This window comes from Scardinius erythrophthalmus, assembly GCF_964197995.2.
Source record: "Scardinius erythrophthalmus genome assembly, chromosome: 12".
Classification (NCBI taxonomy): Eukaryota; Metazoa; Chordata; class Actinopteri; order Cypriniformes; family Leuciscidae; genus Scardinius; species Scardinius erythrophthalmus.
The window spans coordinates 3,308,525-3,334,064 of record NC_138232.1 but is presented as its reverse complement, the minus strand read 5'-3'; the positions used below and the strand labels follow the sequence as shown (position 1 = coordinate 3,334,064).

At 36.0% G+C, this 25,540-nt stretch overlaps 1 protein-coding gene across 2 annotated transcripts in view; it reads right to left on the bottom strand.

Annotated features, from left to right (window-relative positions):
* slc12a5a (solute carrier family 12 member 5a) overlaps positions 1-25,540 on the bottom strand; it is a gene marked incomplete at both ends in the record, with an annotated part of 93,312 nt that overhangs the window by 6,059 nt on the left and 61,713 nt on the right. For both annotated transcript variants that reach the window (XM_081380441.1, XM_081380442.1), the window contains 17 exons: positions 1,524-1,655; positions 1,742-1,911; positions 4,496-4,691; positions 4,779-4,947; positions 5,702-5,806; positions 6,478-6,597; positions 6,684-6,782; positions 7,465-7,583; positions 7,657-7,831; positions 8,213-8,270; positions 9,114-9,212; positions 10,497-10,664; positions 11,906-12,117; positions 12,662-12,909; positions 16,419-16,549; positions 16,997-17,051; positions 25,394-25,540. In XM_081380441.1, coding sequence (XP_081236567.1) covers positions 1,524-1,655; positions 1,742-1,911; positions 4,496-4,691; positions 4,779-4,947; positions 5,702-5,806; positions 6,478-6,597; positions 6,684-6,782; positions 7,465-7,583; positions 7,657-7,831; positions 8,213-8,270; positions 9,114-9,212; positions 10,497-10,664; positions 11,906-12,117; positions 12,662-12,909; positions 16,419-16,549; positions 16,997-17,051; positions 25,394-25,540 — 2,403 coding nt within the window. The remainder of the gene's footprint in view (positions 1-1,523; positions 1,656-1,741; positions 1,912-4,495; positions 4,692-4,778; positions 4,948-5,701; positions 5,807-6,477; positions 6,598-6,683; positions 6,783-7,464; positions 7,584-7,656; positions 7,832-8,212; positions 8,271-9,113; positions 9,213-10,496; positions 10,665-11,905; positions 12,118-12,661; positions 12,910-16,418; positions 16,550-16,996; positions 17,052-25,393) is intronic.

The following is a 25,540-nucleotide window of genomic DNA, read 5'->3' as shown; positions in this document are numbered from 1 at the left end:
TGTGAGTTTATATCTCGCAATTCTGACTTTTTTCTTGCAATTGTGAGTTTATATCTCGCTATTCTTACTTTTTTCTCGTAATTGTGTTTACATCTCGCAATTCTTACTTTTTCTCGTAATTGTGAGTTTATATCTCGCTATTCTTACTATTTTCTCGTAATTGTGAGTTTATATTACGCTATTCTTACTTTTTCTTGTAATTGTGAGTTTACATCTCGCAATTCTTACTTTTTCTCGTAATTGTGAGTTTATATCTCGCAATTCTTACTTTTTTCTTGTAATTGTGAGTTTATATTTCGCAATTCTGACAATTTTTTTTTCAAAAGCGAGTTTATATCTAGCAGTTCTTACTTTTTTCTTGCAATTGCGAGTTTATATCTCGCTATTCTTGTTTCTCATAATTGTGAGTTTATATCTCGTAATTCTTACTTTTTTCTTGCAATTGTGTTTATATCTCACTATTCTTACTTTTTTCGTGTAATTGTGAGTTTATATCTCGCAAATCTGACTTTTTTCTTGCAATTGTGTTTATATCTTGCTATTCTTACTTTTTTCTCGTAATTGTGAGTTTATATCTCATTATTCTTACTTTTTTCTCGTAATTGTGAGTTTATATCTCGCAATTCTGACAATTTATTTACAAAAGCGAGTTTATATCTAGCAATTCTTACTTTTTTCTTGCAATTGCGAGTTTATATCTCACAATTCTGACTTTTTTTCTTGCAATTGTGAGTTTATATCTCGCTATTCTTACTTTTTTCTCATAATTGTGAGTTTACATCTCGCAATTCTTACTTTTTCTCGTAATTGTGAGTTTATATCTCGCTATTCTTGTTTTTTTCTCGTAATTGTGAGTTTATATCTCGCTATTCCTACTTTTTCTCGTAATTGTGAGTTTGCATCTCGCAATTCTTACTTTTTTCTCGTAATTGTGAGTTTACATTTCGCAATTCTGACAATTTTTTTTACAAAAGCGAGTTTATATCTAGCAATTCTTACTTTTTTCTTGCAATTGCGAGTTTATATCTCACAATTCTGACTTTTTTCTTGCAATTGCGAGTTTATATCTCGCTATTCTGACTTTTTTTCTCGTAATTGTGTTTATATCTCGCTATTCCTACTTTTGTCTTGCAATTGTGAGTTTATATCTCGCAATTCGTACTTTTTCTCGTAATTGTGAGTTTATATCTTGCAATTCTGACTTTTTTCTTGCAATTGTGTTTATATCTAGCAATTCTTACTTTTTTCTCGCAATTGCAAGTTTATATCTCCTATTCTTAATTTTTTCTCGCAATTGCTAGTTTATATCTCGCAATTCTTACTTTATAACAAGCAGTTTCGAGAAAAAGTCAGAATTGTGAGATAAAAAGTTATTAGTAATTACCTTTTTTCATTTTTATTTAGTGGCAGAAACAAGCTTACATACACATCGTCTTATTTTTTATGCTCATTTTTTTAATTTAAGCACATCTTGGTCTCTATCTAGTGTTTTTTATGCGATATCGCAGAATGCTATTGATTACCATCTCCACCACTTCCACTGCGGCGTCGATGCGCAGGTGATACAGGAAGGTTGTCAGATCTTTCTTCATCTGGATGCTGTTGTCGTCCATCTGGGCCACAGTGAAGATGCGCATCTTGCACTTCCTCCAAACCTACAGAACAGATGTCAACAACAGTCACCATGTGAGCTGCAAACAACCGCTGTATGATATGATCATGATTCCGATGAAAAGAAGACCTTGTGCTGGCGGAGGAGGAAGGGTAGCAGCATTAGCATGCCTCCATCATGAACAATCCACCAGACGTCGATGTGACCCTCTGTGAAACGCTCTCCGTTCGATGGGAAGGCCGAGATGTTCTTGGGCACCAGCAGGGCTTTACTGGCAGCGGTGGTTTCTCTTACCAGCTCTGTAATGAAGACACTTTTATATTTATTATTGACACTTAAGCATATATTATTTTTTTTTACTGATTTGAGTATTTTGTTTTTTAGGTGTTTCATTCATTTGAAGCTGTTTTTGCTCTGATGTCAGACTTATTCATTTGTTAAGCATAATCTGAGCTTTCGTTTTTATGTCTGCGAAGTTCCAAATACAAACAGAAAATTAAGCACTTATTATATATATAAAAAAGTAATATTATGAAGTAAAATATATTTAATGAAATGTATGAAATTGTATTTAATTCAATGGATATGCAGACTAATTTTCCATCATTGATCAAGAGTAAACAGAAAAGTTATTTAATGGTGATACTTGGTGGAAATGGTAAAAATTTTTAATTGATTAATTGCAATAAGCCCTACAATAAGTCCAAGAGATATTTTTAACAAAGTAAAAAAATGTTAATTGGTATTTTTTTGTAATACAATTTTGATTTTTTTTATTGACTTACCTTTGAAAGAATGACTATTATAATTACTAACTAAATATCTGTACATATAAATCTATTTAATATTAATAATAATATAAAATCTATGTAATATATTTTTATAAATATAAACTATTTGTATACTGATATATAAAGAATAATATAACTGAATAATATAATTAAAATAATAACTGCACTTACAAATAAAATGTAACAAACATATGTATATTTAAATATATTTAAAATATACAAATATAAATGTTTATATTTATAAATATATGTATATTGTAAGAATAACTGAATAACAATTAAAATAATAACTGTACTTAAAAATAAAATATAGCATATGTAAATATAATACAATGTAAAAAAATATGATACAATAATTTTTTTATTTTTTTATTTATATTACATTTTCTGGCTGAATCTTTAGTAAAATGTTCAACACCTGAAATAAATCATCTGATAATGATGTTCTTCTAACATTCAACAGCACACTACTTCTGTAAGTATTTTCGGATCTCTTCCAAATAAAAGCGTCACTCATCTGTGGTGTCAGACGTGAAGCTGCACCTGCTCTGTCTGGTCTCACAGTTTAATTGCAATAACACTGAACACGCTCGCACTTACACATATGATGTAATGAATTTAACACAGCTGCCACAGCGCAAACCAGTGAGCTAAAACCGTATACACTGATTCCAGATGAGTACATTCAATCTCACAAATCCAGAAAAATGATACTGCTCAGTTATGATTTATCTGTACACTTTGTCTCAGATGTGTTTCCTTTAATAGTTTAGGAAGATATAAAATAGACACAAATGAGTCAATAGCTGTCATACTGTAACAGATGATTTGAGCTCATATTCAGATCTCTGACTTTTGATTGCAGACTTTGTTATCTTGGCAAATCTGAGCACAGATTGAGAAGAACTCCAGTCTTTACTGATTACTGGATTCTTTTTATAACGAGAAACATCTCTATTGCCAAAGTCGCCGTTTACTATCCTTTTAATTGTATTGATGTTTTAGGGTGTGTTCACACTGGTAGTTCGGTTCGCTTAGTTCCAGAAAAAACAAAACAACAACAACAAAAACATTTAGTTTTGTTCCGCTTAGCGTTCACATTGGCATTTTAAACACTGAACCTAAAGGCATAGGGATATGTTCACAACCTGATTGGTCGGCTTTTATGACATACTGTATATTTAGTGATAGGACTTACCGAACATCTAAAACAATGCTGTGTTCTGGGATAAATACGCTAGTTGTATGTGTGTAGCTACATATGATGGTATTCTGACCAGCTGAGAACTCATGAAGAGCTTATAAAGTGTGTAAAGGAGTCAAAACAGCGCCAGGAATCCCTCCGTCACACACACACACACACACACACACACACACACACACACACACAGATCTGCAGTGAGGAGACGCGGTTCTGATGCCTGTACTGAACTGTGATGGGAAACATCGCCACTATGACGAGAAAAAACAGGTATATTTCAGCATTCTGTCCTTTATAGTGTCGCATCTTGTGGCATCATGTCTCGTTTTTGGTTCGTTGACATGTCTCTGGTCCGTGTTGTGTTCATATTTAATTCGAACCGCACCAGAGTTGTTTGGAAGAGGAGCGAGACTCATCTTTTCAGCTTGTTCAACTGAACCGTACTAACAGAGCAATCGCATCAGGGTTCGTTTTAATCCAAACAAACATGCCGAGTGTGAACACACCCTAAGATAAACGATTGAGCAATCAAAGAGATGTCATGTGTGATTCTTCCTTGCAATAGGAAATTATTTGTTGAAATTAATACAAAATTTTATCGTAAGTGGTTGCATTCAATTGATTTTATCTACATTAAAACGAATGCATTAAGTTGAACTTAATCATTTTTAGTTCAGTTTAATGCATTTGTTAAAATGTAGATAAAATCAATTGAATGCAACCACTTACGATAAAAAAATTGATTAATTTCAACAAATAATTTTTTTCAGTGTGGGTGCTTGATTATATTGTATAAACATATTATATTTAATTTAATTAACTATAATTAATGTTATTGCATTTATATTTTTTTATATTTAATTCACAGGAAATGGCGCTTCTGCCCCTCACCAATGAAGTTTCTCCAGCTCTGATGATCCTCGGCCTGTTTCCAGTTGCGTGGCCAGCTGGCCAGAACAGTGTTGTGTTGAAGACCACCCAACCCTCCGGCCTGGACCAAGTGTGATGTGGCGTCCCTCTTGTTGGAGGAGATAACAACCTGACAGAAACCCTTCACCTTCTCCGTCTCCATCAGCTTCCTCAGAGACTGTGAGATGGCAGAAACAACATTAACCCTGATTCTAACATGCCTGTGGTGTCCGTGTGGGTCCCTCAGTGAAAGTGTGTGTGTCACCTGTTCGACCTGCTGCCCCTGAGGAAGGTTGTCCAGGTAAGTTCCCTCCAGCGCTGCGCCCACGATGGTCAGACCCTTCCCAGCCTTCAGCTGACTGGTCAGAGACAGCAGACGAGGCTGATCCACGTGCAGCTCGGAGTCCATGCTGACCAGGACTAATATCTGAGGTCTGTGGAGATCGAGAGGAAGGAGAGAACTCCGTCACTAATCAAGAATAACTAGAAAAAGTCTTGAATTGTGGTCAAAATTTTACAAAGATCAATTGTTTTTGCATACTGTATATATAACTGTAACTATTTAATATAACTATTTATATTTAATTGTTTAACTATTTAATTTATTTATATTTATAAATATATGTATACAGACATATACAGATAGAGAATAGTATAACTGAATATAATTAAATAATTACTGAAATTTAACACACATATGTATATTTAAATATATTTAAAATATACTTATATGAATATGCATGAATATAAACACTTTTATATTTATAAATATATATTTATTGTAAGAATAACATAATTATATAACTATAAATCTATTAATCTAAATATATAATTTATAATCAATAATAGAATAACATTTAAAAAATAACATGAATTTTATAAATATATATAAAATATATATAAACACACACATATTATATAAACAAACTTTTATGTTAGATGCCATTAATTGTGATTAACTGATTTGATTATATATATATATATATATATATATATATATATATATATATATATATATATATATATATATATATATATATATATATATATTATATACACACACAAACACAATTTAAATATATTAGTCTAAATATATAAATAAAAATATATGCCTAAATATATGCATAGGAATACATATATGTAAATATAAGTCTATTAATATAAATCTACAAATATTTATGCACTCGCCTCCAGTTCTTGGTGTGTGGTGGTCCCTCTTCCAACCTCATGAGGGCGAAGCGAGCCGCACTGAGAGACAGACCTCTGATTCCATCACCCCATTCCTTTTCCGCCCTGTAACACACACACACACACACACACACACACACACACACACACACACACACACACACACACACACACACACACACACACACACACACACACACACACACACACACACACACTACTCTTACTATATCTGCAGTATATTGTGCATATTTACACTGTGTGTAGCATGCTATTTTTTGCCCTCGTACATTTGGCAACATGTGCATTGTACATCAGAGCACCTTGCAACTGGGTACTGTATCCCACAATGCAATCCACTCAATTTAACCTTGCATTTTGATACATTTTTTGACTGCAAATTTTTTTTATTTGTATAAATGCCACTACGAAATATGCATACTAATTTAAAATGTGCATTGTTCTGTTTTTAAGTGTACAGTGCAGAATGCAGTAAGTATTCCATTGCGAGGAACAGCCTCAGACTCCATAATCCTGACGCCAATTTGCCCCTCCTCTTTAATTTCCGGCGACAGACTCGGGTCACTGTCTGGCTTGACTCTAGAAGTGTTTCCAAAGGAAAGGCATCAAACTAATCAAATCCCGGAGCGGATTTCAGCTGTTCTTGGCCGGGCGGATTATGAGGGATCTACAAATCCTGACAGGTCAAACGCCTAAAACTCAACTCTAATCCATCGTCTTGGTTTTCCCCCGACTCCGGGTCACGATCCACTTACCCTCGGAACTCGATATACTTGTAGATACAGCTGGCGATCACCATGGCAACGATGGCGTAGTACCAAGAACAGATGAACATGAGCGAGAGACAAAGACTCATGCCGAGGAAGGAAAGAGTCCTGTCGGGGAACAGGAAGGCAAATGTTAGAGTACAAACACAAGTGAAGCCACAGTAAACAGAAAGACGTGGCGGTCTGAAGCTCACCAGTGGTAGAACTTGAATCGTGGTCTCCAGTTGGGCGTTCTGAGCAGAGTTTGAACAGCGCAGGCCAGATTCACAAACATGTAGCACATGAGGAAGAACCTGCAGAAACCACCAGGATCATGTCAGTGAACACAAGCAGATCATGTACAGTGGTGTCAACAAGTGTTTGACGTCTTAAAATGTCTGTCTATGAGAATATTGAACTAAATATCATTTATTTTAAAAACAGTGCTGTTTGCTTGTTTGTTGGTGTTTAGTGGATCATATTGATATTTATTTTTCCCAATAACTAAACCTTAAACTATTAAAATGTTGTTAATGTTTTTTGAAATAAAGCTGAAATATTGTTATTTTCGTGTTATTTGTATACTACTATTATAGTATTTATTAACATGTTGAATTACCTTTTATATTTTTAATTTTAATTTAAGTTTGTTTCAGTAATTTTGTTAAGCACCTTTTTATTATTATTATTATTATTATTTATGCTATTTAGCTTTAATTTGTTTTTATTCCAGTTTCAGTCATGTTAGTTATTTGCCGAGGCAACATTTCTAAAAACATTTTAATTCAGGTTTTCATCTGATATTTATATCTTATTTTATTTCAGTTGATAAAACGAATTAGGTTACACTATATTTTAATGTGTCGTTTGTTTTTAAATTTTATTTTGTAATGCATTGATATTCAGAAGTTTTAAACATGACTCAAGTGTGCAAACACTGTCTGGTTCGGCTGTATATTCCAGTGCATGTTTGTTCGTGAGCGTGACGCCTCTTACATGGAGAGGATCGGAGCGACGTTATCCAGGGAAGCGATGAGAATCCCACTTTCACAGATACAAGCGGTCAGGAGCAGTGCCCAGGTCGGCTCCCCGTTTGCTTTTCCGTGGCCGAACACCTGCAACACACACACACAGATAAACACAAGGCAATAATCTGTAATGAGAATGTGACTCAGTGTATCTGCTCACCCTGAGGAACGGCACGATGCCGTCCCGTGCGATGGCCTGCAGGAGACGAGGAGCGCCCGTCAGGCTCTGAAGACCTGCGCCACAGGTGGAGAAGAAGGAGCCGATGACGATGACCCAGGGCGAGGGCCACGCCAGTGTCCCGATCACCAGATTACCCCTGACGGCCTCACCAAACCTGAGATACAGTCAGCAATTCAACTGATCAACAGTGACATTCATAATGTGACAAAAGATTCTATTTCAAATAAATGCTGTTCTTTTGAACATCCTGTTCATCAAAGAATCCATACTTCTTGAGCAGCAAATCATCATATTAGAATAATTTCTGAAGGATCATGTGACACTGAAGACGGGAGTAATGATGCTGATCACAGGAATAAATTACATTTTACTATATACTCACATAGAAAACATTTTAAATCAAAATAATATTTCATAATATTACAGATTTTCCTGCATTTTTGATCAGCCGCCTTTTAAGAGCATTACACAATCTTACCCTGTATCTTCTCATGCACTAAATCACATGACATATTTATAAGTTAAGCAGACATACTTATCCCTCAGCACCGTTCCCTCGATGCAGGAGCCGAACAGCACCACGCTGGACATGTCTGGATACTTCGGTTAAAGAACATCTGGAGAAGATTTGTGTTTTGGACAAATATCAGCTTGTTTTGTGTGTTTATAAATATTTGATGAATTTTGACATTGTCATCCTGGAATATGGCCATGATGTGTCTTCCTAAATGATTGTTTAAGAAATGAAAAGCTACACACTCCATCAATTAGGATTAGAAGAACTGTTGCCAAACATATAACATGCTAGAAATATAATAATCACTGCAAAAATAAGCCAATCATAGACTCTTAAAGTCCCTCTGTGGTGAAAATCCAGCTTTTAATGTAGTTTATATGTCTATGTGGTGTTTTTAATCTGCTTTAAGACAAACCATGTGTAAATTCATAAGTCGACAGCATTGCTGAGTATTTTCTCCTTAAAACTGCAGTGAACCAAAGACAGTCTCAAAAACACGCTTTGAAATCGCTGGTGTTTCTGACGTCACAAACTACCTTGTAACCAATCAGATCAACGTGTGATCATCAACCAGTGGATCTCTGAGTGAGTGAGTGAGTGGAGGCGGGGCTCATTTGCATATTCATAGAACCGCGCATACTAAATGAGGCAAGGGTGTCGAGTTACATTTAAGATATTTTAAGGCATGAAGACATTTTTTTTCAAGGAAAAACATTTAAATATGTAATTTTGGTGATCAAAGATGAGTTTTAAGGGATACAATTATTGACTACGGGGGACTTTAAGCATTTGCCTATTTAAATCCAAACAGCGACTTTTTTTGGGCCGGACAGTGTCTCATAAACTGTTCTGCAGGAGGGTGTGATATCAGACTGTGTCCACCAGGTGGAGCGCTGTGTGTTCACGTATAAGAAGATACAGATGATGGAGGTGGTGGTGATGGCCAGGATGGTGCCGATGGGAATGGACTTCTGGGCATCCTGCAAATCACCAGATCGGTTTGATCCAGCCATGATACCTGTTCAAAACAAGGCAGATCTTACAGTACAATGTTTTGCTTACTATATACAATAATTCCCCAAACTCTTATTTGTTTTATTTTGATAATTCGACTCATATTCTAAAATGTAGCAAATCAAAACTTTGACTTTTCGTATTACAGTAACACTTTACAATAAGGCACAATTATTAGTTATCATTAGTTAATGCATTAAGAAACAATGAGCAATAAATTTGTTACAGTATTTATTCATCTCTGTTAATGTTAGTTAATAAAAATACAGCTGTTCATTGTCAGTTCAAGTTAGCACAGGTTCATTAAATAAAATTAACAGATCCAACTTTTGATTTTAATAATGTATTAGTAAATGTTGAAATTAATATTATTTAAGATTAAAGGTGCTCTAAGCGATGTCACGTGAGGCCAAAACATTTTTTTGTCACATACAGCAAACATCTCCTCACTATCCGCTAGCTGCCTGTCCCCTGAACACACTGTAAACAAACGCGGTCTCTGTGGACAGCCCAGGCTCCACAAACATCAAGAAAAACAAACTGGCCCAGCCTGGACCACGAAACATAACAAACAGTGTTCCAGCCAATAACTGACAAGAATGATTTGTGGGGTGGGGGTGGGGGGGTTAGTGCGCTTGCACATGAGGGGAGGGGGGGGGGGGGAGCATGAAGAGGGAAGTTAGCTAGAGGAGAGATGTCCTAACAACGACTAACGTTAAAATTGTATATTCTTGAGAATTTTGATATGTCCGACACACGACCAAAGAGACGACGTTCCGATGAACAAATAACAAAGAATAGGGAAAAGGAGAAGGAACGCAAAGTCCCGAATTTACATCGGAAAAGCGTTCAAAAGGTGACGAGAACTCCGCCGGCAGAAGGGCTTCCAATCCGACATTCAGATGGCTCTGTTTCTGCTGGACAGGTGTGTAAATCCAGTTTGGTTTTTCTAAATGGTTCATGACTGTTTCAGGAAGCACGGGAGGGAGGGGACGGGATGAGGAGGAGGAATGAGGAAGAGGGAGGGTCGAGCTAGCCTCTGTTTTGTCTGACAATACTTCGAACGTCAACAAGAAGTGACGTCACCCAACATCGCTTAGAGCAGATTTAATAAATGCTTCAGAAGTATTTTTCATTGTTAGTTCATGTTAACTCATGCAGTTAACCAATGGTAACCAATGGAACCTTATTGGAAAGTGTTGCCGGACATTCTTGCAAATTCAGATCTACAAGCTTAATTTTCATAATCATAAATGACGGATGAGATCCGGCTGTGGAGAAGACTAACCTGTCACAGAGGGGAAGTAGATGCCCACCAGCATGGTAAAGAAGGAGGTGACGTCCGCCAGCACGTACCGGTTAGTGTTGGTCGGGACGGAATCGGGTTCCACCACAGCAGTTATTCCCACCTTCTCAATAAACTGACCCTTATCCATATAATTCCCAAACAGGTTATCTGGATGAAAAAAGGAGAAAGCAAAACAAAGAGAGAATATGAGATCTTTTTTTCATCATTAGTATATTAGGGGCTTGTTCAAACCACTAACCCTGAATATCAGCAATAATAATAGTGATGGTTAGCATACACAGTTGAAAAATTAAGACATTTATTTTAATATCCTTCATTGAATATCTATCTTCTGTAGGAATGATTTCTGAAGGATCAAAGCTTAATTTTCAGCATCATTACTCCAGTCTTCAGTGTCACATGATCCTCCAGAAATCATTCTAATATGATGATTTGATGCTCAAGAAACATTTATGATTATGTGTTAAATGTTGAAAACAGTTGAGCTGTCATGTTTTTGTGGAAACTGTGATTCATTGTTTCAGAATTATTTGATGTATAGATAAAAAAAAATATATATATATATATATATATATATATATATATATATATATATATATATATATATATATATATATATATATACAGTATATATATAAGTTGATTCTGTGCTAATTTGATCTTATATTTGATGTTTTTTTAAATTAGTAAAAGTAGCAAATGAGAATCGCTAAAATTATTAAGTATATTTTGAGACAAAGGTCTTCTTAATGATTTTCAGTTTTGTTCAAGGTAAATAAAGCAACAGTTTTTCAACAACAGAAGAATATATAAAAGTATGGTATTTGGGGTCATTTACTCCCCTGCTGTCGGGACGAACGGCACAATAATTAACATGATAATAAACAGCCGGATGACTTTCCTGTTTGTTGACATGACATGGTTAGATTCAGATGGAAAATATCATATATGAAGTTGGGTGTCCACCTTACAGATATTCACCATATTTATAACAAAACCGTTATATTTAAAAATATGGTATTAATCGTATATAATAAAATATAATTTATGGTCACTACTGTAAACCTATATAAAATTATTATGGAATCTCCTTCAATGCTTTCAGAATCTTTACTTTTTAAATAATTTTATTTCTGTATTTTTAAAATATATTTTTATATAAACATTTTAATTACAGTATATTGAACAAAATTAATTTTATTTATCAGAATAAACAGAAAGTAGTACAAACTTTGCTAAAGTGATTGTTTTGAACAAGTGTTAAATTAGACTTTATTAAAAACTTTTTTTTAGCTAAAGTATTTGCATCAATACTGTGTTCCGTTCTTTGTACACGGTTATGATGACATGAGTGTGTTGTGATGATGTCATTTTGTGTGTGTATTTACCGCGCAGGGTGCCACTCAGGACTCCTGGGATGCCCTGTATCTCCGTGATGTTGTTACTGGAGAAATAGCTGTCGCAGGTCGCGTTCAAGAACTCGGAGTCGCAGAAAAGCCGCCAGAGTTTGGTGGTGACCGTGACGTTTTCTCTCTCGATGACCTTCGCACACACATCGAAACCTTTCCAAACCAGAGTCCGGTTCCCCAGCACACACACACTGTGGAAATCAATTACAGATTTCAATCTTAAAATAAATAAACTTTTCACACAGAAATTGCTCAATTCAAAGAAAGACAAACGTGAAATTCTGAAGTAATTTTTTTTTGTAAAACATACTCCAATAATCCTAATTTATAACTTTGTTGTTGTTTTTTACAGTGCACCAGGGTTATTATTGTTAACTAAATCTAAAACTATTAAAAACATTTATTTTAATAAACTAAAATATAAATATGAGTTGAAAAACTTAAACTAAAAATTAAAAATGTTGCCTGGGCAATAAACTAAAACAGTTGAAACACTAAAATTATGAACTGGAAATAAATAAAAACTAAAACTAAAACTGAAATAAAAATAAATTAACCCTAAATAACATATATATTTTTAAAAACGAATAAAATGACAATCATATTTAATACAAAATAATCTAAAATTAACATGAAAACTAAAAAACGCTAATACGCTAAAACTATAATACAAGTAGAATAACACTGCTGTTTCTGGCATAAGTTTGGCCCTGATATGACTGTAATATCACATACGGGAAGATGGGAGGCTCGAAGGCGGTCTTGATCACTCCAGCGTAGACGGCGAGGATCGAGCAGATGACACAGGCGAGGAAGACGAGCGCCAGCTTGTTCACGTACTTCACTCCTACAAACACCACCAGGGCCATGAAGCTCAGCACGAGTGTCCCGTAAACACGCATGTTGTTCAGCATGGCGGCCTCGGCCTCGGCTCCCTCCAGGCCCTCCATCTTAAAGATCGCCCCTTGTGGGACAATGTACACCTGAGATAGGAGGAGGAGAGAAAGTAATCAGATACTTGGGACTGCCAGTCAATGTTCAGAGATAAAAACCACTTTCCTCACTTTATGGACTTAATCTCACTTTTTCTTAATCTTACGTTTATGGATGACCTGCTGTCCTCGTCGTTTCATTAAACTGCCTCTCTCAGAATAAATTACCCATCAAAACATTGTAAATGATACACAGGTGTTTTACTAGGGATTTTAGCCTGAAGCACCAAAAAATGAAACGTCATGTATTTTTCAGCTAATAACATCTGAACCATGCCATATGCGCCGTATGCCATTATAAATAATTTCATGTATCGGTTTTCCTCTAGTTTTTCCTAACAAAACTGGTTCAGAGCATCTTCATTCCAGTCAACATAACAGTAACCAAATGGAAAATGTTTGACATCTATCTTTCTAACTAAATCGATGATGAAGACTTAATAGCTTATTTTATAAAGCTAATGTTTACAACAGAAACTGAACAGTCAAATATAATACAGAAACAAGACTGTGGAAGGTTAAAGGTCAGAAAATGAGTGTACAAATGATAAACAAGGTTTAAATGATGGTAAAGGTTAAACTAGATAAATCTAAAAAGATTCAAAGAATAGCAAACAGACAAAGAGGGGCAAAAGAACGAGAGATGAGAGAGATTCACGACGACACAGGCGGTAAAACAGACTAGCATGAGTTCACTTCTACAAGCGCTAATTGAACTAGTCAAGCGTGGAATTAATACTGCAAATGGCCCGCCATTAGTCCTTATTAGAGGCCTGACCTAAATTATATTTAAAGCCGTAAACTTTTGGGTGCATATGCTCTGTTTCACGCCTCTAAGCACAATATATTGCATTGTTCATTAAACTATTTCATACGTTTACCCTTATAAGAAGGATAAAAATGAGCAATTATTGAGGATTTTAGGAAATCTCTCAAAATCAGGCCCGGGTCATTATTCTCCCCCCAAAAAGAAAGATTTATATTTAATTGCATTTTGCTTACAGAAACAATTTGAGGGGGAAAATATGCCAATGTCAATTGTCATGACATAATATGATTTTTTTTTTCATTAAATAAATGCAGGGACACTACTGGAAAACTGGAGTTTAACAACCTTTGTTTGTTAAAACAATATGTTAATTATATTATATTTAGAGTTTTAGAAACACACATATACACACCATATCAACAACAAAATAGTTAAACAAGAATATATATATATATATTAGCATATAAGTAAAATATAATTATATATAATTATAAAATATATTTCATATTTTTTGGGGGGAGGAAATATGACCCAGACATGATTTTGACAGATTTTCAATAATTATGTAATAATTATTATCCAAAATTATGTTTTTATGTTATTTATTATGTAAAAAAATATATATATATATATGTCTCAGAATAATCTGTGATTCATTTTACAATTAAATGAAACATTTTTATTTTATCTTTTTTTTGTGTGTGTCAACAGAGATTGTGTCCCTTGTGGATTCTATTTACAAACTGCGTTATCTGCATGTAGGAAGTGACGGCACAGCAAATAAGCTTGGTTAAATTGATGAAATACACACACACACACACACACACACACACACACACACTGTTGTTCAGCTAGTCTCTATGGTGACCTGTTCATTTTAATAATATCTGCCGGGTTACAGAATACAGCTTTATTCGGCTTTATGTCCTTCTGAACCGAAGTCTGGATAAAACACTCTCGAATCAGCACGCCGTGGACCTGCGGATCTCAAGCATGGAGAAGATTTTCCACGGACAATGGGAGCTAAGCTGATGTTCCTCTGGAAGAGAGAATTAACCCAGAAGTGAGATAGACTCAAGCCCCCGACGAGTTATGCGAAAGAAGATCCACGAGCTGCCGAGAACACGTGTGTTAAAACACGAGGCCAGCGAGGCTCTGAGGACACGCTAGCGCTCATCAGCGGAGCAATTAAACGCAGAGTCTGCATAATTACTTAATTACTCGATCGAAGAGGAGGGAGGGAAAGCAGGATGAGAGATAGAGAGATAAAACGAAAGAGTGATGAACAACAACCAATAAAATAAACGTGAAAAAAAATACGATTTGACTACTAAGATGTCTTCATCTGGTCTTTTGCTGCCAATGATATCCCACAGTCCTGTGCATGTATTTCATTGGTTGATTTAAAGAATAAAAGTCACTTATGATAAAATTGTTTCCTGATACAATTGTGCCTCATGTCATTCCGAATGCATACGACTTTATTTCTCTCATGGAGTTAAAAAGGAGAAGTTTAGCAGAATGTCCTGGCTGCACAAAAGAATATAGTGAACGGTGGACGAGCTTCCGAAAAGCACCATAAAGTTAGTCCACACAACTTATGCTTTATATTAAGTCTTTCAAATACTTTTTTACATTCAGCTTTCCTTAGTGTGTAATGTTGCTGTTTGCAACACAGCTACGCAACTTTCACTTCAACGCTTCGAAAAGTTCATAAAGAGATTGTAAAACTAATCCATATGAATTGAGCGGTTTAGTCCAAATTTTCTGAAGAGACTTGACGCTTTATATGACGAACAGATTGAATTTAGGCTTTTATTCACATATAAACATTCATCAACTTACACATCAGTTGTGGTAAACGGAAGCTCAAGCATGTTCGCTTGATGTGTGAGAACCAATGAGGTTCATTCTCGTGTTACGCATCACGTTTGAGCTTCAGCAAGAACCAATGAGGTTCATTCTCGTGTTACGCATCACGTTTGAGCTTCAGCAAGAACCAATGAGGTTTGTTCTCACGCGTCAAGCAGGTTCTGTTGAGCTTCTGTTTATGTTCGCTGGTCAATGTTTATATGTGAATAAAAATCTAAATTCAATCTGTTCATCATATAAAGCGATCGAGTCTCTTCAGAAAATTTTGACTAAACCGCTCAATTCATTTGGATTAGTTTTACAATCACTTTATGAACTTTTTGAAGCTTCAAAATGGTAGTTGCGTAGCTGTCAATGGAGGGACAAAAATCGCTCAATTTCATCAAAAAAAAAATCTTCATTTGTGTTCTGAAAATGAACGAAAGTCTTATGGGTTTGGAACGACATGAGGGTGAGTAAATGATAACAGAATTTTTCTCATTCATTTTTGGGTGAACTATCCCTTTAAATAATTCCTGCCCAATTCATACAGAATAAAGGGGCGGGGCCTGGGTGAGTTAGTTAGTAGTGTGTTAAACTGGCGGTTATGGTAAGGGGCGTGACATTTCCCAAATTTAAAGCGCTTGACCAATCACAACACACTGCTCCAGCCGACCAATCAGAGCACATTGTGCTTTTCAGAAGGAGGGACTTCATAGAGACAGCAACTAAACAGAGCGTTACTGACAGACTGGGAAGAGAGGAGCTGCAACAGTGGAAAATAATGAACATTAAAGCATGAAAACCTGTTCTAGCCCAAAAACAAGACTTTGTAAATGGACATAATGTCCTCTTTAAGACACAGACTCATAAAACACACCAGCAGGATCTCGATGCAGCCCAGGATGTACATGGCTCCAGCGTAGGTGGTGCCCAAGTAGAAGCAGATTCCCACCGCTCCACCAAACTCGGGGCCCAGAGAACGAGAGATCATGTAGTAGGAGCCGCCAGCTGTTAAAAACAGATGCATGATCACAAACAAAAAACCCACTTAGGAAACGATATTATAGGATATTAACAAAGCATTCTGGTGTTGACAGCTCTGAAAAATAGCTCAATACAACCAACAATTACAACTTCCTGTTTCTTGGGAAATATTAAGCATGCTTATCGAGAGGCTTTTAGCACTATAGGGATAATAGCAGCCTATCGCTGATGAACATCGGATGGGGAACCAAACCTGGCAATTTCACCTCACCTCTGCTCTCCTCCAATCAAGAGATGAGATCAAGGGGGTCATTAGGACAGGCCACGCTCATCGAGTTATGAATACATAAATATAGCTTTGAGGATTTTGCTGTCTGGTCATTGCTCGGAGTTGTTGTTGCTACGGTGACCGCTTCCTGTTTCCAAGGCGACCCACATGCACATGTTAAGCTCGAGCAGGAGCTTGCTTACCTGGCACTACGCCGTTTGTGGCGATGGCACTCATGGAGATAGCAGTGAGCATCGTCTAGAATAAAACACAGAGAAGGACAGAAAAGCACTGTTGATTAGTTGACATTAAAACTGATTAAAAAGAACAATAACGCCAGGATGCTTCATCAGTGTAACAACAACGCCAAACACCAACAAGGATATGATTCTGATACAACAAAATGATGCAATGCAACATAATTTCTGAAATTTGGACACGATTCAGTGTGATGTGATCTGATTATTAATACATTTTAAGATTGTGTAAAAAAATGACCTCAGGATAGTGTCCTCACCTGTAGAAACAAACAAACATTCTGATTCATGAGCAAATGATTCCTATGAACTGGTTCTGTTAAGTGAATCGTTCAAAAAGACTCACAGAAGTAAATCGTTTGACTCAGTTTGATGAATCCTTGGTTAATCAACATCTCTGAACGGTAGTTTATTATTATAGAATAAGACAAAATGATAGATAGAATGACAGATAGACAGACTATAGAGATAGACAGATATATAGATAGTTAGATGATAGACAAATATTTTTAGATTATAGATAGATAAATAGATAGATAGATAGATAGATAGATAGATAGATAGATAGTTAGATAGATAGATAGATAGATAGATAGATAGATAGTTAGATGATAGACAGACAGAAATACTATAGATAGATAGATAGTTAGATGATAGATAGATAGATAGATAGATAGATAGATAGATAGATAGATAGATAGATAGATAGATAGATAGATAGATAGATAGATAGATAGATAGATAGATAGATAGATAGATAGATAGATAGATAGATAGACAGATAGATAGACAGATAGATAGTCTTCTGTAAAAAGGAGGAAGGTGTATAGTATTGATGGATAGTCGTGTCAGATCACCTTGATTAAAGCAATTTAGTAGAACTGAAAGTACCAGAATAAATCTGATCTCGTTTGAAACCTCTTCTGTCTCCTCTACGCTGCGCTGCAATTGTAAAACGTCCCGGAGATTAAAGCCGTCTTTAAATCAGCACCGAACTGTCTCCAAAAATGCAAATGTGTCTATTTTGGAAGAAAAGGGTACGAGCTGATGCTGTCAGACTGAGAGGAAAACAGCAGGACCCTGATGCTTCTTTAGAAAGTGACACAGAACACACAGACAGAAGCAAATGAGTGTTTGAATCGATAGAGAGAGAGAGAGAGAGAGAGAGAGAGAGAGAGAGAGAGAGAGAGAGAGAGAGAGAGAGAGAGAGATTACTTCAATTGCTATGTGGAAGAATCGTTTTCAGATGAACCTGCTCATCATTATTTGCCTGAAAACACCATTGAACCATTTTAAAATCACTATAACACACATGGTGTCTCGTGGCTGATTGTTTTATTGAAAGTGCGAACATACGGCACTGATTCGAGCTGCTCTTCACATTCATTCATAGCTCTTTACTCGTATACCAATAATGATCTCATTTTTGTATTTCTCTAAATTAATATGAGACCAAATTGATACTTGAATGAAACATAAATGACAGAGCAAACTTTGAGCGAAACATTTTTCGATAGTAACTGCAGTTCATTAGGCTTTAATCAGTGTACAATCAGCAGTTTTCTTTTTTTTCTGCACAGAGACTCATGTGAGATCTGGTCCATTTCCACCCACACAAACACAAGTCCAATGGCAATTCAGAAACACTCTTCATATCAGAACTCCATATGCTAATCACATGCTGGTTGCAGCTTCTGATTGGACGATGAAGGGCACCGGCTGTTTGAACCAGTTTTCCCAGCCAATCACGCCATCTGCCTTCAGCGGAGTGAGCCAATAATACCGAAACAGATATCATGACAACCAACCCAAAGATTTAGAGGAAATAACAGTGAATATAAATAGAATAGTGTGATGACAAAGCTGAATTTTCAGCATCATTACTCCAGTCTTCAGTGTCACATGATCCTTCAGAAATCATTCTAATATGACAATTAGCATTTATATTAAATAGAAATCTTTTGTAACACTATAAAATATTAACTGTCACTTTTGATTAATTTGATGCATCCTTGAATAAATATAAATATAAAAAATAAATATAAAAGTATTTATTTCTTATCCCCCTCCACAAACAAAGAGAAAGACATTTTACCGAGCCCAAACTTTTCAACGCTATATACATAAGCTCAAATGATTTATTTGTCAGTAAGTATCTTAATTCAAGGTATGCGTCTCCTCACTGTTACTCAGCAACAGAGTGCCGGCGATATTTGGGCCCCTGGAGAGGATGAATTTACATAATCAAATGACACATCAGAAACTGAATTTAATACAGCCAAGCTCAGGAGACAGAACTGCAGTAAATGGAGGGGAAAAAGTGCATCTTCCATTTGCACAAAGATCTGATCTCAAGCAACACGCAAGCTCATAATGGTATATTTATAATCAACATTTCTCTTGCTTTGGCCGCCATTTTGGAGCTTGAGCAATGCATTCTGGGATTGACTTCTCTGCGAATGATATGCATGCTCCTTTAGAATTCGGCCAATTCTCGTTGTCTGTGATTTAAGTGTTGATTTAATTACATCTACATCACTGAAATACACAAGTGAAAACAATTAATATTCATGTATTAATATATTCCTAGGAATAATCTGATTATTCAACAGAATCTTTCCCAGCTGTCTCAACCCATAAATAACCGAAGCGCTGTCTGTCATCCGCCTGTCAATGTTTCTGCGCCTGCCGACTTTGTGAAAGTGGATCTATGCTGTTGTTTGTGTCCTTTAATGATTCATTACTGCATTTCTAATGTCTTCAGTCTCCATCTCTGTGATGTATGAAAGAAGCAGCGTTCTCTCCTCCTCTCCATCTGTTGCCATGAGAGACCGAACGCAATGAAAAGCAAGCGATGGGCGTCTGGCAATGAGCTGGTAATTTCAGATGACACTGATAGCGTCTCGCTACTTCTAAATATGATGCATGTAAACACTCATTCAAAAAGCACAGACGGATGTTGAGGTGACGCTCACACCACCCTGATGGTGCAGACGGGCAGATCAATCATACATGCACGTTTTCCTTGGAAAGTCATTAAGATGCATCAGATGAAGACAGGCGAAAGTCATCAAGACACACAGTCTCACCTGCAGAACATCTCAGAGGCCGTTTTAACCTCGTTTTGAAGGATTCTGTAAGGCCTTCATTATCTTTGAGTGTCTCTGATGGCTGTGGCTTTTCATGTAATTTGGCCTGTTGGCTTTTATATCACATAGAGTGAATCTCACGCAATCATGTCCCAATGCACCCCAAAATCAAAAGAAGTGGAATCATCATTAACGGAAACTAGTAAAAACATTTTGTTAATTGAAAATAAAATATTAGATGAAATATGTCAAGTAAATAAAAATTCTGAACTGAAATAAGTTGAAGAATTAAAATCACTGTAACTGAACTAATAATAAAATTAAAACTATGTATTTAGAAATATAATACATAATAAGAATGGCAAACAAAATTACTAAAAAAAAAACTAAACTAAAAACATAAAAATAAAAGCAAAGATTTTATAAAACTAAAATGAAAAAGTATAATTACTATATAAATTATGTTTTGCATAACAAAAACAAAGCCTAATTTTAAGACCATCAAGATGTTTTGAACTGACATTTTCATGAAAATTAAGCCCCTTTTCATCTCAAATTTTAATTACTTTAATGTAAGGAACACTCAACCGTTTTTTGAAATAAGGCTTATTCATCTTCTTTCCTATTTAGATAGGTGGGCAAATGCATTTTTGTCTCAGTGCATGCATTGTTTTAGTTTGACAGGGTCGGTGCTAGCTTAGCTTAGCATAATTAGCATAATATATATATATATATATATATATATAAAAAACACCTAATTACTTCTTGTGGCCTGCGTATTCACATTGAGTACAAATAGGGATGCAGATTAACACTAGGCGATTTCCTAGGCAGATATTGACTTATATATTAAGGACTATATTAAGGGGAAGCACAGGCGAAGCACTGCTACTTGGGCGTGATATCTCTGCGCCCAAGTAGCAGTGCTTCGCCTGTGCTTCCCCCTAATATAGTCCCAAGTCAATATCTGCCTAGGAAATCGCCTAGTGTTAATGTGCATCGCTATTTGTACTCAATGTGAATACGCAGGCCACAAGAAGTAATTAGGTGGTGTTTTTTTTTTTTTTTTTATATCACTTTTACTCAGGACATGCTAGCTGGCAACAAAGGATTCCATTTATTATGCTAAGCTAAGCTAGCCCCGACCCTGTCAAACTAAAACAATGCATGCACTGAGACAAAAATGCATTTGTCCCCCACCTATCTAAATGTAGGAAAGAAGGTGAATAAGCCCTATTTCAAAAAACGGTGGAGTCTTCCTTTAATGTAAGAAAATTGTGAAAATAATAGCGGCTGCATTTTTTAATTTGTGATTAAATTATTTAGTGATTATATTATTTAATTTGTAATGTATACAGTATGTATACATCATGCTAGCATTTACTTTTTTTTTTTTTTTTACTTTCATTTCATGATAATCTAATGAGAGCCCTGAGAATAATAGGAAAGCCTCAAAAGTAAAACATGGACATCTGCAATGACAACTGGGTGCAAATGTGCTTAATTGTCATGAAAATAAAGCAATGCAAACACATTTTAATAGTCAGTTTTATCTGTGCTTTCTTATTCTGTGTCCTTCAAACATGTGATCCAAACATACTTGAGGCAGTCAAATCCTTCAAAACAAGGCTTAAAACGTCACCAGAGCAACTAGACAGACACCAGAAAAGAAAGATGGCCTTTCAGTCAGCTTATTAGACATCATCAGGAAACACTGTTCATGTCAGCACAAACAGTGTGTACTCGGATGGACCTAAAAACCCAGCAGCTCCTCTGTTTAGCATCACCTGTTGCTGGATGACATCTAGGCGAGCTGCTATTAGCTTCAGTGTTTTTGTCTGAAAGCACCTGTGTGCTTTTTAAAGGGCCCCTATTATTGATTTTTGAAAATGACCTTTCATGTGGTGTGTTACATAGCTCTAAGTGAATGAAAACATCCTGCAAAGTTTTAAATCGGAAAGTGCACAGTATATAAAGTTATTATCTTTCAAAAGAAAGAGTCGACTCTGAGGCAATGAAATGAATCGTTTTTCAAACGAGTCAAAGCCGCTTTGTTGTGACGTCAAGACGAAACATTAGAATGTTAGCTCGCGGAAAGGAGGATTTGGAGAGACTGATTCATCTGAAGAGTCGTTTGAAAATCGTGGTGATGTGCAAATTTATGTTATGAGGAAATGAAACAGTTTTTTGACCTTTAATGCATGTGAACCTGTTGTAGGAGACTCCAAAACAACATTAGGAAACTTTAAAAATAGCATAATAGGGCACTTTAAATGGATGCATCGTGTTGCTGAAATCTCTGTTTGGTGGATTAAACTCCAACAAGTGACAGAAGAGCTTTTCTACAATCGGCAGGAGAGGTTTTCCTGATGGACCCAAACTGGTAGATGCTGCTTTCTTTATAGGGATAAAACAAGTGCTGCTTACCATTTTCTTAATAGCATGTGCAACATGATGCATTACAACCATAAATGCAGATAAAACAGTACGCTTCAACACCTTGCTTGTTTAATACAGCAAATGGTGTCCAGTTATAATTTCTGAAATAAAAATGCTATTTTTCAACTTAAAAAATTCTTTAGTCTGATTAAATAATCATTTTAAGGTCATTGACCACAGTAGTCCTTCTACTTTATAGTCCTTCATGTCTATTGCGATCTCAAAATTCCGGGCAGTTGATAATACCTATATCAAAATTGACCGCTGGCGGTAGATCCTTTTCCTATTTAGCACCAAAACTTTGGAACAGTCTTCCTACCACTGTCCGGGAGGCAGACACACTCTGTCAGTTCAAAGCTAGATTAAAAACACATCTCTTTGACCTAGCATTCACATAACACATTATAGACTTCTATTATTCAGTGTTAGGCTGCATAGATTAGGTCAGCCGGAACCGGGAACACTTCCCATAAATCCTGATGTACTCGTTACATCATAAGAAGAATGGCATCTACACTAATTTTTGTGTCTTTGTTTATCCTGAGGTTTTCCCGCAGCCTGCCGGATCCAGGCCGTATCCAGATCTGATGAAGGACCTTCGCCTGGACCCGATGACAACGCAGTGCTGAAGTGCCAACTAGTCTCTCCCTATGGAGGATCCCTTTACCCCTCTACAGATAAAGCGTTGTCGGGAAAATTCGTTTTGCATACCTACCCCGAAGTGACAAAATAAAATTCTGTATCAAAATGTATAAGGAAAGACCAGTACTTTATTTAGGCTTGGTTTGTAGTGAATTACAAACCTGCGCACATATATTCAAACGCACATAACTATAGAACCAATTCTTAATGCGCATGTGAACGCCATCAGCGTTTCTCACAGGTTCGCGTTTAAAGTCTGTGTAGAGAGAATGGTGTCGTCTTAGCGGCCCCTAATTTAATAACTAATGATTGTTGCGATGGAAGCAAATCAATCAAAACTAACTTTAGCTGGAAAATAACTTTATTAAAGAACCGCTATAAAGCCAAAACAATCTCTGTTACCTTAAATTATACGTTTATCTCTGCAAAGCTGCTTTGAAACCATCTGTATTGTTAAAAGCGCTATAAAAATGAAGATGACGATGACTTGACTTGACTTGACACAGTTAGTGATCTGCTTTCATACCTGAGCATATATTGGCAATTTTAATGCGGTTCACACTTTGAGAGAAGTTTTGTAGTATGCAATACCAAAGCATGTCTATGTGCAAGAGAGAGAAAGAGAGATGAGAAAGAAAAGAATGAGACTCCTGAGCTCTTGATAAAAATAGCACTTCCACGGGCGCTGGAGAATCTAGGTTGCACGCGCAAACATAAAAATCACATACTAATGAGCATGGACACTGAAGTGAAACGACATATGAGCCGGTGAAGGCTGATGAAAGAGATGTTCATCTGCGAGTCCTTGAGAATGTGGGACATGCAAATTCAGAATCACTGAAAATGAACATCAGATGTGTGCATGTGGCAGGAAGGTATCTTAGGATATGTCTACATTAATCTGGATGCATTTGAAAACGGCGTTCACGTTTCAGAACATGCCGGAAAATGCCAAAGCTCACGCTACTCACTAAATGGTGCATTCAGGTTGCACTCAATCGCTACTCCATGTGTGGTCTAAAGCACTATTACCCTGACGTTTGCCACAGGAGTACATTTTCTGTCATCTTTGCAGGAATGTAATGTAACAATGGTACAAAGTTTGTTTCAATTTTTTTTTTACTTTACAAAAAACAAAACAAAACTGTCTCAGCGATTCCAGTTCTGATTCTGCTTATTGATTCCTAATTTCAATTCCAATCATTAAAAAAAAAAAAAAAAAGATGTCAGACTTCAGTTTGTTTGGATGATGTGAACGTTTTCAGTGGAAGTGAGCCTCAATTGATGACGTATGATTTGATTAAACTGTGTGTTTGTGCTTGTTCTCACTGCAAGCGTGTACAACTCATTTGTATTTTAGCAGAAATGGACTCCCCCGTTCTTTGGAACATTTGCACACTGTAAAAAATATGTCTGCAATTAGTTATAACAACTTAAAATTTGTTGGGATAACTTAAATAACCAACTTAACTAAACTAAACTAAACTAAAGTTAACTGAACTTAATATTTGAAGTCAAGCCCAAACACATACTTTTTTAAATTGAAACAACACATTATTTCTTATTCTAATGTTGAATTTTAAGTTGTGATAAACAATCACAGCAATCGTTTTGCGGTATAGTGCCATTGCATAATGTGCCATTATGTACAGTATTATACATATAATGTGAACACAGCTGAGTGGCGCAGGGGAGCAATCAAACTCCGGTTCAGACCAGCCAATCAAACCCAGCTAGAAAACACCCTTAGATATCAAACATATTTATTCTGTCCAAAAGTGACCAAAAATCAGCAGCTTAAAAAATATTGTTGGTTTAACTTAAAAAAAGTAAGTTACCTTGTTGCCTTAAAATTTTTAGTTCATTGATATAAAAAAATGTAGTTAATACAACAAAGAGATTGGTTTAATAAATAGAAATATATCAAAATATCATGTTATCTGAACCACATTAATTATCTAAGTTGATTTGACAAAAGATTAAAAGTTGTGATAACAAATCATGATTTTTTTTTACAGTGTACACTTACACAAGGAACTTACCAAAAAAAATACTACAGCAAAAACAGCTAGCCTAGCTTATAGAAATTTCAACCATTATTAAAGACAAGTAAACAGTCAGTATTAAAATAAACAGATTAGCAATCGCACATATTGCATGGTGTGTGACTCACCGTGGAGCAGCACATAAGGACGATGATGAAGGACTCAATGACCCCGCCGATGCCCACCATCCAGGTCATCCTGAGGAACAGAATCACACCCAGGATGTTCTGCAGGCAGGGCAGGTAAACGCCCATGAGCGTGCCCATCCGCGGAGC